The sequence below is a fragment of the Asterias rubens genome, chromosome 6 (genome assembly GCF_902459465.1).
Source record: "Asterias rubens chromosome 6, eAstRub1.3, whole genome shotgun sequence".
Classification (NCBI taxonomy): domain Eukaryota; kingdom Metazoa; phylum Echinodermata; class Asteroidea; order Forcipulatida; family Asteriidae; genus Asterias; species Asterias rubens.
The window spans coordinates 18,436,360-18,449,100 of record NC_047067.1 but is presented as its reverse complement, the minus strand read 5'-3'; the positions used below and the strand labels follow the sequence as shown (position 1 = coordinate 18,449,100).

General features: G+C 41.0%; 1 protein-coding gene across 1 annotated transcript; it reads right to left on the bottom strand.

Annotated features, from left to right (window-relative positions):
- Positions 1-1,891: 1,891 nt before the first annotated feature.
- LOC117291395 (nuclear receptor subfamily 4 group A member 2-like) lies at positions 1,892-11,088 on the bottom strand. Its single transcript, XM_033773048.1, has 8 exons — positions 11,073-11,088; positions 9,673-9,855; positions 7,744-8,999; positions 7,286-7,415; positions 6,791-6,954; positions 5,943-6,145; positions 5,207-5,385; positions 1,892-4,874 (listed from the first exon to the last, which is right to left on the bottom strand). Exons 1-8 carry the CDS (start codon positions 11,086-11,088, stop codon positions 4,618-4,620), a joined length of 2,388 nt encoding a protein of 795 aa, XP_033628939.1. The 3' UTR covers positions 1,892-4,617.
- Positions 11,089-12,741: the final 1,653 nt, after the last annotated feature.

Genomic DNA, 12,741 nt, shown 5'->3' with positions numbered 1-12,741 from the left:
TCTTTTTGAAAAAATGTTGAGGCTTTTGGTTCTGGTTTTGGTTGCGGCTATACCACTTTTGAGGAGTTTTAAACTTTTGAAAGTTTCAACAAAGTTTACCCTATATAATCTTCTTCTTCTTTCCGGCTTGTTAAAGACTCTGGACACTATGGTAATTGTCAAAGACAGTCTTCACACTTAGTATATCTCAACATATACACAAAATAACAAACCTGTGAAAATTTGAGCTCAATCGGTCGTCGAAGTTGCCAGATAATAATACAAGAAAAAACACCCTTGTCACACGAAGTTGTGTGCTTTCAGATGCTTGATTTCGAGACCTCAAATTCTAAATCTGAGGTATCGAAATCAAATTCGTGGAAAATTACTTCTTTCTCGAAAATTATGTTACTTCAGAGGGAGCCATTTCTCACAATGTTTTATACTATCAACAGCTCCCTATTACTCGTCACCAAGTAAGGTTTTATGCTAATAATTATTATGAGTAATTACCAATAGTGTCCACTCCCTTTAAAGCACCTTTGTAAATTTATAAGTTCTGCAGATGCTCTTCGTTGAGTTTGCAGCTATAACCTCATTCTTTTGGATGAGTTTTGAACTATCCGAAGAACCATTCGGTTTCTCCCCGCGTTTCGAAAAGCTTACTCTTATCATCTTCTTCACAGCCTTTAAAAGCACCTTTGTAAATTGATAAGTTGTGTATGCTCTTCGATGAGTTTACGGCTGTAACCACACTCTTTTAGATGGGGTTTTAAGCTTTCAGAAGAACCGTTTGGTTTCATCACACAGTTCGCGTTCGACACGCTTACTCCATTAAATGGCCATTGCTATATAATGCTTGCTCAAATCTTCGTCTTCTTCTTTCCAGCTGGTTAAAGCAACTTTGTAAATAATATTGATTAATTCTGTTCTTGCTTATTTTATATAAATGCTTACTTTGCGCTGAAGTCCATAGGTTTCCAGTTTGTTAAAGCACCCTTGTAGATTGATAAGCTTTGAGGCTCTTCGTTTATTGGTTGCGGCTACACCATCTTCTTTAGGAGTGTTGAACTTTCCGAAGAACCATTCGGTTTCTTCTCACAACACGCTGACTCTAGAAAGTGGGATTTGAAACTTTGAATTGTGGAAGTGCAACTATAGGAGAGTTTTGCTGTTACACTATGTGGTATCTCTTTTGAGCACCATAGTCGTATTTTATTCTCTTGAAGATGACTAGAGCAAGCTTGTCGAAACTCTGAGAGCGACCACACAGCTGTACTCAGTGTGCAACACTCCCCCAATGGGATTTGTACCGCCTATCACGAAGAATCTATTGTAACAATATTTGCAAAGGAAAAGGCCGCAGGCATCATCGAGCGGAAGGACATGTTTTTACAGTATAAAAACCAAATGATTAATTCATTCGTTTATTTCAACCCAGATTTACCAAGGGTAACATTTGAAAACCATTCAAACCCGCCTCTTAAAGACACTGTGGACACTATTGGTAATTGTCAAAGACTATAGTCTTCTCACTTGGTGTATCTCAACTATGCATAAAACAATAAACCTGTAAAAATTTTACTCAATCGGTCGTCGAAGTTGCGAGATATTAATGAAAAACAAAACACCCTTGTCGCACCATGGTCACTCAAAGTTGTGTGCTTTCAGATGTGATTTCGAGACCTCAAATACAAAATTAATTTCAATCTACTTTGATAGCATGGTGAAAGGGACGTTTTTCACGATGACTGTTGAGTATTAATCAGTCAACTACTCAAGGGAAAACATTGCAACGAGAGCTCAATGTAGATTCGTAGCGACTTCAAATCATTTAAAAGTACGTCATTAGATTATATGAACTACGTTTACCATTGACAGACAAAAAATTAACACACACAGTTACCAGTAATTTGTTTCTTTTCTGTTTTTATTTTCAAGTGTTAGATGAACATTGATATAAAATCTGATATAGTCAGTACGTTATACACTGAAAAATGGGGATGAGGGAGGGAGTGGGTGGATATAGCTAGGCCATAAAGGGACAAAATACACACAAAACTACATTTTTCTTTGTAGACCAATTAAAACGACTTTGTTGGACACGTGACTCATCATGATCACACACTTCTGCCGGTGAGGGCAGGCTATTCATAAAAACCAGAATATTAAAACACTTGGCAAGTAGCACCGATATTCAAATTAAAAATAAAAATCAACTTAAAGTCACATGGGGGGTTTCTGTTGAGAGGGGATGTGGGATTGTTTTAACATCAAAATTACATTCAACAAGTTCACAATTTTTATCTCACAATTTTTACTGTAGAAAATTACATTTAAAAAGGAAATTAACACATCGAAATTCAATCTATACGGTAGAGGACAATATAGTCCTTTTCCCTTTTTTCTTCTCAAATTATGCAAAAAACGATTTTTGTGCCTTGTCCATATTTGTTTGTAAATAGAAAAATCTATCGGACAGTTTGTACACACCATTTTACAAGACAGACACCCAAAAAGTTGCAAAACATTCCATTAATATTCTTTATAATCGGTTCCTTAGTTGCGTCTAAAAAATTGCCAACAGAGTTACCAAGTTCATGGCCGCGTATGTTACATAATGTACATGTAAAATCATTGTAAATATGTACAAAATAAACACCCTGCAAGTTACTGGTTGCAATTAGTAATATAAATGTGGAAACCAACACAGAATGGGTGTGGATAAATAAAAGCATAAAAAACTGCCACAAACTGCGCAATATTTGAAGGGGGAAACAAGGTGGTTAAATTGCGTATACTCACAAAGCCATGTGAAAGACCTAGGACTGGTAATAAATATTGCGCGCAATTTCTTCTTGGTACACAATTTTTTTAAACGAAAACAGACACAAGTCAATGTGACTAAACACGATACACGGGTTTTTGAATACAGTCAAGCATTAGCAATGCAGTAGAAAAAGTCAGTGCAGAAACTTATCAATTGTATAAACGTGAGACATCGACAATTACGAACAAGTATAGGTTTCGATGAAGGTGCGGTGGTAAAAATATGAGTTTTAGACAAATCTATAATCTAGTTCATTGAACATGGTTAACACTCAAAACCATGATAAAGTAGCGCTGTGTGAATCTGTGACGTCAGATCCTGGTGTATAAAAATCAGTGTGAATATTAAAGTGTTTAGAGTGGTGCTTATTAAAGAGTTTTGTGGTACAGAGATCAAGAGAGAGAGAGTGAGGGAGTATCCAAACATGATACTCTACTATTACTTTATGTGGTGGATGTGCGGACAAAATCCTAATCATCAAGGTGCAACAATTACAGTGTTGTGAGTATCCATAAACTTCGTCCATAAACTTCGTTCCAAAGGAACCATTATTCAAAATTGATGACGTCATCAAGGACGGGTGTGACGTCGTAAGATATCTACATACTTTTTTGTACAGTTTACTGGACTGGCAGTTAAAGCAGCTCAAGAATGATCTGGTTCTCATGTTTATCTTTAGCCAGCGATTAACCGCATTAGGCTGACTGTGTTACACGTCTAATACCCTACCCCCTCTCTTTTATAAAGAATCCATTTCAGTGATTATTTCAAATTTCTACAGTACATTTATAACGTTCCTGTAGAGAGAAGAAGAAGTAGAAATAAAATAAAACTAAAATAAAAATAAATCTGCCATCATCTATTGCAGCATCAGTGGGTCATTTTAAATGCATTGAACAATTATGGGATTTATTTTCATGAATTATTTCAATTACAATTCCTTGACAAATACGTCATTTCCACTTTGCCCCAAATGAAGATAAAATAAATAAGATAAATAAATAGATAACGAGTCATTTTAAAAGTCTCTTCATGAACTATAAAAGCTCAAACTTTACCTGGCTCGAAAAAAAGAATACTTGTTTTAGAAAAGAATACAATAAAATTTATATGGGTAATTATCAATCGCTTCAACATCTGCAATTTCAGTGGTTTATGTAGACGACCGTTTGACATCTTAAAAAATAAGTAGTTTTTTTTCAGTTCAGAAATCAATTTTTTTGTATAGTGATTGCATTCCCAACAAGTCATAGTGAATATTGTTGATTATGTCCACATGCCCTAATTATTTCAGGCACTTTTCTCGAATGAATTAAAATAAAAACCGTTAAATTGCAGCTGCTGAATTTCGTCAGTTCCTGAAATATAATTAAGTACAATAGATGCCTTGTTTTGATTCCAACCAAATCCTTTTAGCTATGTACACATTCCATTTGGCTTTTATCTGAGATTGTTGTATGCCTAGTCACACATAATACATTATGGGCACTTTATTACCAAGTATGAAATATTTAAAAAATAAAACTTTGACTCGTGTAAATCATGACTGTTTTTTCAGTACTTTCGTTGTGTTCTTTGAATGTAAGTGAGTGTGTAGTGTGTGCATGACAACGGACAACATGTACAATTTTCACCGCTGAGGGCGTCTGTTATGCAGTCTCTTTGACAATTATTGTAAACTGTGTCCAAAGTGACGTGGATTTGACTGTGACTTCAAACAGCCGTGGCTGAATCTGGCTGAAGTATAATTCAGCCATGTTTTGACGTCAGTTTGGACACAACCTACGGCTGTTTCAAGTATTTGAATTTCAGTAAGGCAAATTAGGCTGGAACATCTTTTCCACCATTGGGGGCGCTTGAACAGCGTCCTCTACCTTGAGCGAGTACAGTCTCTGGAGACCTTTCTGGCTGAGCACGCGCAGTTCGGGCAACTGGAGTAGGATGCGTGAGAGGAAATTGGCTCGATTCGGCGCAGACGTGTTGAACGTCACGTGATCGTTCAGGCAACCAATGACCCTGTTCTGAAGTTCGCTGACCTTGGCTGGGTCCTTTGTGCCATGTCGTTCTGTTAACATAAAATAGTACAAGAAGATATGGGTCAGTATGCGTCGAGATACTTTGAGCGTAATATTTTGGGTCAAGATCCCCATAGTTTCAAGGACCCCCCTGAAAGGATGACTTTCCCCAACTTACTCGAGCTTACTTTGTTTGTGGTTACTGACACCCATACCTAACGTTATCAGTTGAAATTGGCCTCTCAAATTTTCACCCCAGACTTACTAAATATAATATGGCTAATTTGGGATCACTGTTGTCCGAATCACAATCTTTAGGGTTTGAGTCAACAGAGGGGGTAGTTTGCAAATGAGTTCCAATCAAATAAACACTGAAACTCACCAGTTACAAGCACAAGAGCTGACAGGCAGGCAAACGTAGAGATATCGACCTCAAGTGATGAGAGTATCTTTGAGAATGCCCGGATGTCGTCAAGCCATTCGCCGAAGCCTCGCTCACACTGTTGTGGATGCAGAGCGTTGCCGTTACAGAATATAACAAGATTGTCATGTTGATTTAGTCTGTTGGTGAAAAGAAAAGAAACCCAATTAATTAGTGTAATAATGACAAGAAAACAAGAAAACAAACTCTCCATGAAACACTGATGTCTGGTTGAAATAAAGTTGTACTGACTCATGACCGGCCAAGAGTCAAGTTCCAAGACATAAAACATGCTTCGCTTGGAATTCAGTGGCCTCAATTCGGCCGGTTGGAATACTTCTAAGTAGTATTTAAAACTCTGCATTGTGGAAGTATAACTAAGAGAGGTTTGCGGGAACACCATGTGGATATCTCTTTTGAGAAGTGTTGGGTCTGAAACCACCGGTTCTTTATAAAAGAACCAGTACTACTACTCAAAGCAGAATTCGAGTCTCGGGCACGCCAGCTGTGTCAATCCGCATCAGATCGCATTGATTGGGTGGCTCTACGTCCCCTATGCTGGATACAGAACATGATGATGATGATGACTATTCAATAGAGATAGTATTCACATGGTGTCACATGGTGTCACCGCAAACCTCTCTTTGGTACAATAATATTCTACAATAATAACAAATTGAAGTTGAACAAATCTTACCTGTACGCCATTTTGAGTACGAACAGCTCCAGACACGAGGATTGAAAAAGAAGTTCTTGGTCTTCTTCGCAAAGCTCACTGAAACCTGGAACCTTCTGCGCCCAGGCTCGGATCACATCGATAGACGAGCAGAAATTGTCGTAGAACTGTTTGAGTTGGACCTCCGTAGAAGGGGGACTGCTACTCAAGTCAGGTAGCCGAAACTGTTAAGAGAGAAAAGAATGAAACTGTTAACTTGGATGTGAATACTTAGTTATTTCGTAGTTCATTTGGGGGGATGTTAAGGTCATGTCAAACAGGGCATTTTTGGAGGTAACCAAAATGCACTGTATGGAAACGGAACGCTTTTGGTAGCACAATAGACATTCTTTTAGCTATCCATGTGAAAATGATGAGAAAACTGATATGTGAAGGAATTTTCTTCTTATTGATTGCTTTGAACTGGTTGCCTGTATTAGTTGCCGTGTGTGACAAGACGTTTATGCGATGACCAACGGTAGCCGCGAAGTGACATTGGTAATCTTCTCAACCAGAACACGATAGTGTGTAAAGGGTGTCTTTTGGACATTGACGGTGTCATTGCAGTGACACCATAGACAATTTAATAGTATCTGAGACTGACCACACCAAAGAGGCGACTTCAATAATTAGATGGATTGCTCATGACGTCATTGACCACCATCTTTAATGAAACGTGCACGCGTGAAAGGCTTCCATTGGATGAGTGTTGTGATGCGCAGCGCACTTTTCCATTGTTTATCATTAAATATGGCGGACGATGTGCAACCCATCTACACACAAGGCTGTTTAGTGAAAGAGGACGTTTTGACATTGTGATGAAGACGTACCTGTTCGTAACTGAGGTTGGCTTTAGCGGGTGACGCATCGACATGGGCACGGACTAGAGCTGTGATGAGGCTGACCGGCGGTGAGGGAGGGGATACTTCCTGCGAGGCTCGCTGCTTCGTTGGTAGTCTACCTCGACGGCCTTTCAAACTCGCTGTTCGAACAACTGTGGAAAGAGAACACAATGCAATTAAACACCAAGTTGAAGTACGGGTATATTGTTGGGAAGCATCTGTTGTGGACAGTTTTGGAATTGAAGTATGACAGTGTGAGGACCGGTCTTCACTACGTGGTAATGACCGGGTTGGTGGTCGGCCGCTGCTAACGGACCACGCCGGTTTATGCTGGTTTAGGGGCCATTTATTGTTAGTTTCCAGAGCCGATCTTTATATCACGTGTTAATACATCACCACGTGATCAGGTGTTGACCAATCAGAGTTTGTATAACTGTCCATGGTATGTATTAATTGATGTGAATAATTGAATGATAAACTTACCTTCTTTGACCATTCCAACAGCGAGGCATTTCTGGTAGCGACAGTACTGACACCGATTTCGACGCCGTTTGTCCACGGTGCAATTCTTGGTGGCTAAACAGACGTATTTGGCGTTCTTCTGAACAGTACGCTATTGGAAACAAAAAAGTAACATGCGTTTAGTTTCAATGTTTAAAGTAGCATTAGAAAGTCAACTCGTCATTGTGTGCGGTTTACTTCAAATGGCTTTTAGTCAAAGTTGAGTGCAGGCCTGTATGCTTCGGTATTAAAAGGGCAGGGGCACCAAGGCATTTTCTCCTTGGTATGAGGAAATTTCAAGTTCCTACTGGAGAATTTCAAGGACACCAAGGCAGTGACAAGAGGGCATGGAGGCAATCGCCTTCGTTGCCCCCGTGAAGTATCAGGCCTGTAAGTGGGTTATTTTGCTCATAAAGAAATTAATATTGAAAGAAACTTACCTTGAAAAATCCTTTGCACCCTTCGCATGTACGGACGCCGTAGTGTTGGCACGCAGCACTGTCGCCACAGACGGCACACAACATTCCCTCGTGACCTGGTGAGCTCCTTTGGTGGTGATGATGGTGGTGGCTTGTGTTGGGTAGGGAGGCAGATTCAGTGCACACTGGTAGTTGAATGGGGCTGGGTTTACGTTGAAGTCCTCGATGTGACGGCACGATGTGCATGCCGGATTGGCCTGGGTTCGAACACGGTTGTGAGGGGTTCATGTTCGCACTCATAGACACCGATGGATACGGGATGGACAAAGGTTTGATGTCCATGGTCTCGAATCTCGGACTTGATAGTTCGGACGGCATGACGCCCGTTGAACGGTGCGGCGTTGGCATAGTGTTTGGCGGCATTCCCAACTCATCGCCCACATTCCCTAGCTCACTCCCCCACCCCTGCGGCGTAGGGGAAGGGAAGGAACCCAGGCTGCGGGGAGGCTCGGGAACACCACCGGGAACACTGTGACCGGTGCCGGTATAACCGCTGTACGACTGGGCTGGTGGCTGTGGGGGCATGGGGTCTCGCGGAAAGTTGACATTTCCAAGACCGGAGAAGGAAGGTTGCGTGTCGGCGTGAGACAGGCTGTACTGGAAACTAGCCGGCTGTGGGGCGGATGTGTAGACGGGCGAACTCACAGAGCATGTTCTTGGGCTGATTCGCTGCTGGTGACTGCTGTACTGATGTTGTTGCTGCTGCTGTTGAGAATGGTGATGCTGCTGTTGTGGGTGATGGTATGCCTCTTCAGTAGGACTGTACGATGATGTGACAGGCAATAAAACAGAGTTCGATAAGTTCTGTCCAGCATCACCCATTGATGGGAAATCCATGCTCTCAGTGGCACCCTGTCCGAGTGACGTCAGTGAGGAATACTCGCTCTCGTCTCCGTACGGGGCGCGGTCTAAAGCAAAACTGAGAAAATTCCCGTAGGTCTCTTGAAAACTAGGCAGTGGTAAGTTTCCTGCTCCGTACGTCGCTTGGAAGGCTGCTTCTGAGGGGGCGAATCCAGCTGGCATCACCTCTATTTTACCAACATATGACGGCATCGTGGTCCTTGGTGGGACCGCTTGGTGAGACTGTGGCAATGGTGAGTCCTGAAGCCCGCTGTTGCTGGCCTGACTCAAAGGACTGGAGAGCCCGTGACTTGTCTCTGTTGAGTCTACCTGCACTCCACACGTACAAGGAGTGTCTGTGCTTGGATCAGCGGATTCTGCACGATCAAACAAAATGAGAGAGAAGGGGGAAGGGGGAAAAGGAACATTAGATATGCAACCCAGACAGAAAAACAATCAAAGCAAACAGAATAGATGAACTTTCAAAATGGAAACTACAGTCAAAGTTTTTTTTTATCCAAGTGGATCCATGTGAAAGAGTGTTAATAATTGAAATACGTTCACCAAAATGACTTTGTGATAACGCAAAATCGAGGCAACCACACTTTTTAAAAATGAGCAAAGCGGCTTGTAATGACAGAAAATAAAATCTCTGACAAAAACAGCAAAACAAAACAAGAAATTGAAAGTTTATACGAACTGAAATTATAACACTAAAGATATAACACTAATTGTGCAAGGGATGTCATGGCGAACAGATGTTAAAATGCTGGGTACACGAGCGGTTCAAGTTTCATGCTAGAACTATTGCAACAATCTTCAAACGATTTGCATTATAAGAAAGCGTTTCACACTACAAAACAAGGAGCTTGTTGTGACATGACACCACAATACACAGCACTCTATAGTCAAAACCAATTCAAAAGCCAAAATCAAAACTTGTTTTCAGGGATTAAATGGCAGAGGGAAGGTAGGTGGGGATATATACAAAGACAGTTGGGTTTGGACATTTTTGAAGAAGCTAATTAAAAACAATGAACAATCATGCACCTTGGAGATAGTCAAAGATGTCGGCGAAATCCACGTTTAGTATGGACGGACCTGCCTGTGAGTGCATGGGATAGGTAGAAGACGAAGACGGGCTAACTAGCATCATTCTCGGTTGAATGTTCCCTCCCTGGAACCGGCTGCCTAATTCTTCTGGATCTGATCTCTCCTTGAATCTCAACCTTCCTGTAATTGGGAAGAGAACAAAAACAGAAAACAAAATTACTTATAGTTGTAAAAAAGAGCATAGGAGAGCTGACAAGAGCAGCGATTGAAATAGATTTCACCAAACTCTTCCTAACTTCGGATTAATCTTAGTACTTAAGACGAGTTAAGTTCCGTATATCCAAAGCCGTATGGACGCATTGAACCCATCCTAAGTTAGGTCGGGTTACTCGTCCTAACTCGATATAGGATTAATCCTAGCGTTTCATAAAATCGGCTGCAGGTGATGTCGGCGACTCCAGGCGTGCCGCCCCATAACATGTTTTAAGGATGAGGCGGCCACGGACGCAAGTCTTTGCCGAATGACGATGATGATGATGATGTAAAAAGAGATAGTTTCAACTGCAGTTTATAAAAGTAAAATACAAACTTTAGATTTTGTAGTCTAAATTTCATAATTGATAGGCTTACAAAACTTATGCAGTGCGTTTTTGAGAGAGTTCCAGTAAGCACGGTTCAGCAGGGGGGACGAGATTGAAGCTCCACATTCGAGGTTATCCCAGGTTCTACTAATCGTGAAGTGAACCAGTGTCATGATTATATATCTTGCCCCTCGCCCGAGAAAAAGCCCATGACGTACAAAGTCCACTCAGCCATAAACGGGCGAGCATTCGGGGAAACTGCGAATTTGCAACAATAATGTGCTGATCACACACGAAGCGATGGTGTGAACAAAGGGGCAACGCGCACATTGACACGTTCTGTTACCTATTGAGTCGATAAATAATGTATTTATTTAATAATGCATAAACATTCAATGAAATGTCTGGTGTGACGAAAAAACAAGTTTCTCTAAAAATAGGATGTAGGTTCACGCGGAACCAAGTTACACAAGTTTTATGATACGAGAAATTAGGGCCTACAGTAATTAACATTTTGCTTTGTCAGCGTTGTTGTGTATTTGGATAGTTTAGTCTCCCTATCATGCCTTTGTCTGAAAAAAAAAATTAATTTAAAAAACAATTTTTGCTTGGTGGTCTCGTCGGGCTTCGAAAAAAGAAGAAGAAGATTTCTGTACCCCTGTCAATAGCCATGAAGACCTGATCAAAGACGTCCAGCATATATACAAAGATGGGTTCCGTTTATGTGCGCAATTGTTGAGTGCATATTCAAGTACGCCATGAAGCCAAAACATGCGATTGAAACTTCTAAAATTTTGAATGATTAATTATTCGTACCTTCTAATGACACCATCTGTCTAAGAAATCAACTTGTTTACGAAGCTAGCATAAATCAACCGAAACATTTCGTTTCCTAAAATCGTGTCGCCAAAACTTCATTGCTGGATACCTTTGTGGTTTAGATTGGAACAGAAACCAGGAAACCAGTGGAGCTATACATTGTTTGTTTTACGAGCCCATTTTCTTTAGCCAAAAGCACCGAGCTCCACCGAAACTGTAAATTGTGACGTAGACCTGCGTCATTAGGGTGAACCTTGGGCCGCGCAGGGTCTAAAACGAGCCGACTCTTCCCGGAACTTTCTCGCGTGGCTGGCGTTCACACATACAGCATGAGCGATGGTTGGTTCCGAACTTCAACTTGAAAAAAAAAAACCGAACAATGAAAACTTATTTTTAGTGCACACAGTATCATTATAATAGATAGAGTCTATACAGCTGGCACTATTATAACAGGTCAACCATGGCGGTAGGCCAGAACGGTATAGAATACATCTGCGTAAGCCGAATTTCGAGAATTGGAAAGCGAGAGCGCACGTACGTGATCAGGCGCTTTGTGTGTAGGTAGTGCACTGCCGGCACAGCGGCCTTGATGCTGGTTGTTTTTGTCAATATAAGCGCCCCTCGATATCACAGTGGTAGTTCTCATCAGTGGCTGACTCCAGGCTCCAGGAGAATGAAGTACAATCTTGACTTGCTGAGGGACTTGATGAACCGACTGAGTTAAGAGGCTATCCAGCTCTGCCCGTATACAGTCATGACCAAGTTGTCGTTAGGCTGCATTGTCTTGCTATAGCCTCCTTTCCAAGTATTTCACTAATTCTCATCGATGAATCAGTTCTTGAATTTGTTGAACAATTGTTGATAGTTTAATCCACATCGGCGCAGATTTTCATCAGTGAAGATTTCCACAAAAAAACAATTGTCATCGGCAGATGTACAAACTCATTTCAAAAATGTACAAGTAAATCGTATACTTTGTCATCACTCACAAGTACAACAGCAGAACAGCAAAAGTCTGTTTGAAATACACATATGCCTTAAGAAAGACCGGAGGCCCACATCACAAAGCGAAAAATAAATACTGTGAAGAGTTTTAAAAACAGGCTTGATTTTATAACAACACGTAAACTGCAAGTGCTTTAAGTCTAAACACTGGATTTAGTTTGACAGATGCGCCAGGCATTGAGTCATATAACTAGTGATATAATTCTGTGTGCGATTATTTGATAATGTAGAGAGCCTTGGATCGAAGCTATCAAACGCACTCCGCCTACGTCATCCGATCTCTCCAGGGGCTATAGAGCTCTGACGTCAAATTCTGCACCCCATTTAGAACGTGAGCTCAAAACGTTGCCGCTAAACTACGGGCGATATAAATAGAACTGCGAGTGGGTATTAGCGCATGTATTATGTGGCGTAGAGGTTTGTGTACACGCTCTGCATGAGGTATAGGGAGGGACGGTGGAATATCATTATCAAGTAGAATCCGGAGAAATAAAAACAAGCCAGTCTACTCGCCTTCACGCGGCGATTTTTATAGGATAATCCAAGAAGAATTTTGTAATTTATTAGGACATTTTGGTGGAAAAAAAAGAAATGAAATTTAGATGTATTAGGAGAATAAATGTTGCTAACAGTTCGCATAGTGTGAGGTTAGGCTTGGTAC

Bases quoted from the DNA above. Each gene is read 5' to 3' on its own strand.
- LOC117291395 (XM_033773048.1), bottom strand. The intron at 6,146-6,790 runs GTACGTCTTCAT...CTCTCTTAACAG, and splicing joins CCAACCTCAGTTACGAACAG to TTTCGGCTACCTGACTTGAG. The intron at 4,875-5,206 runs GTGAGTTTCAGT...TTATGTTAACAG, and splicing joins AGCTCTTGTGCTTGTAACTG to AACGACATGGCACAAAGGAC.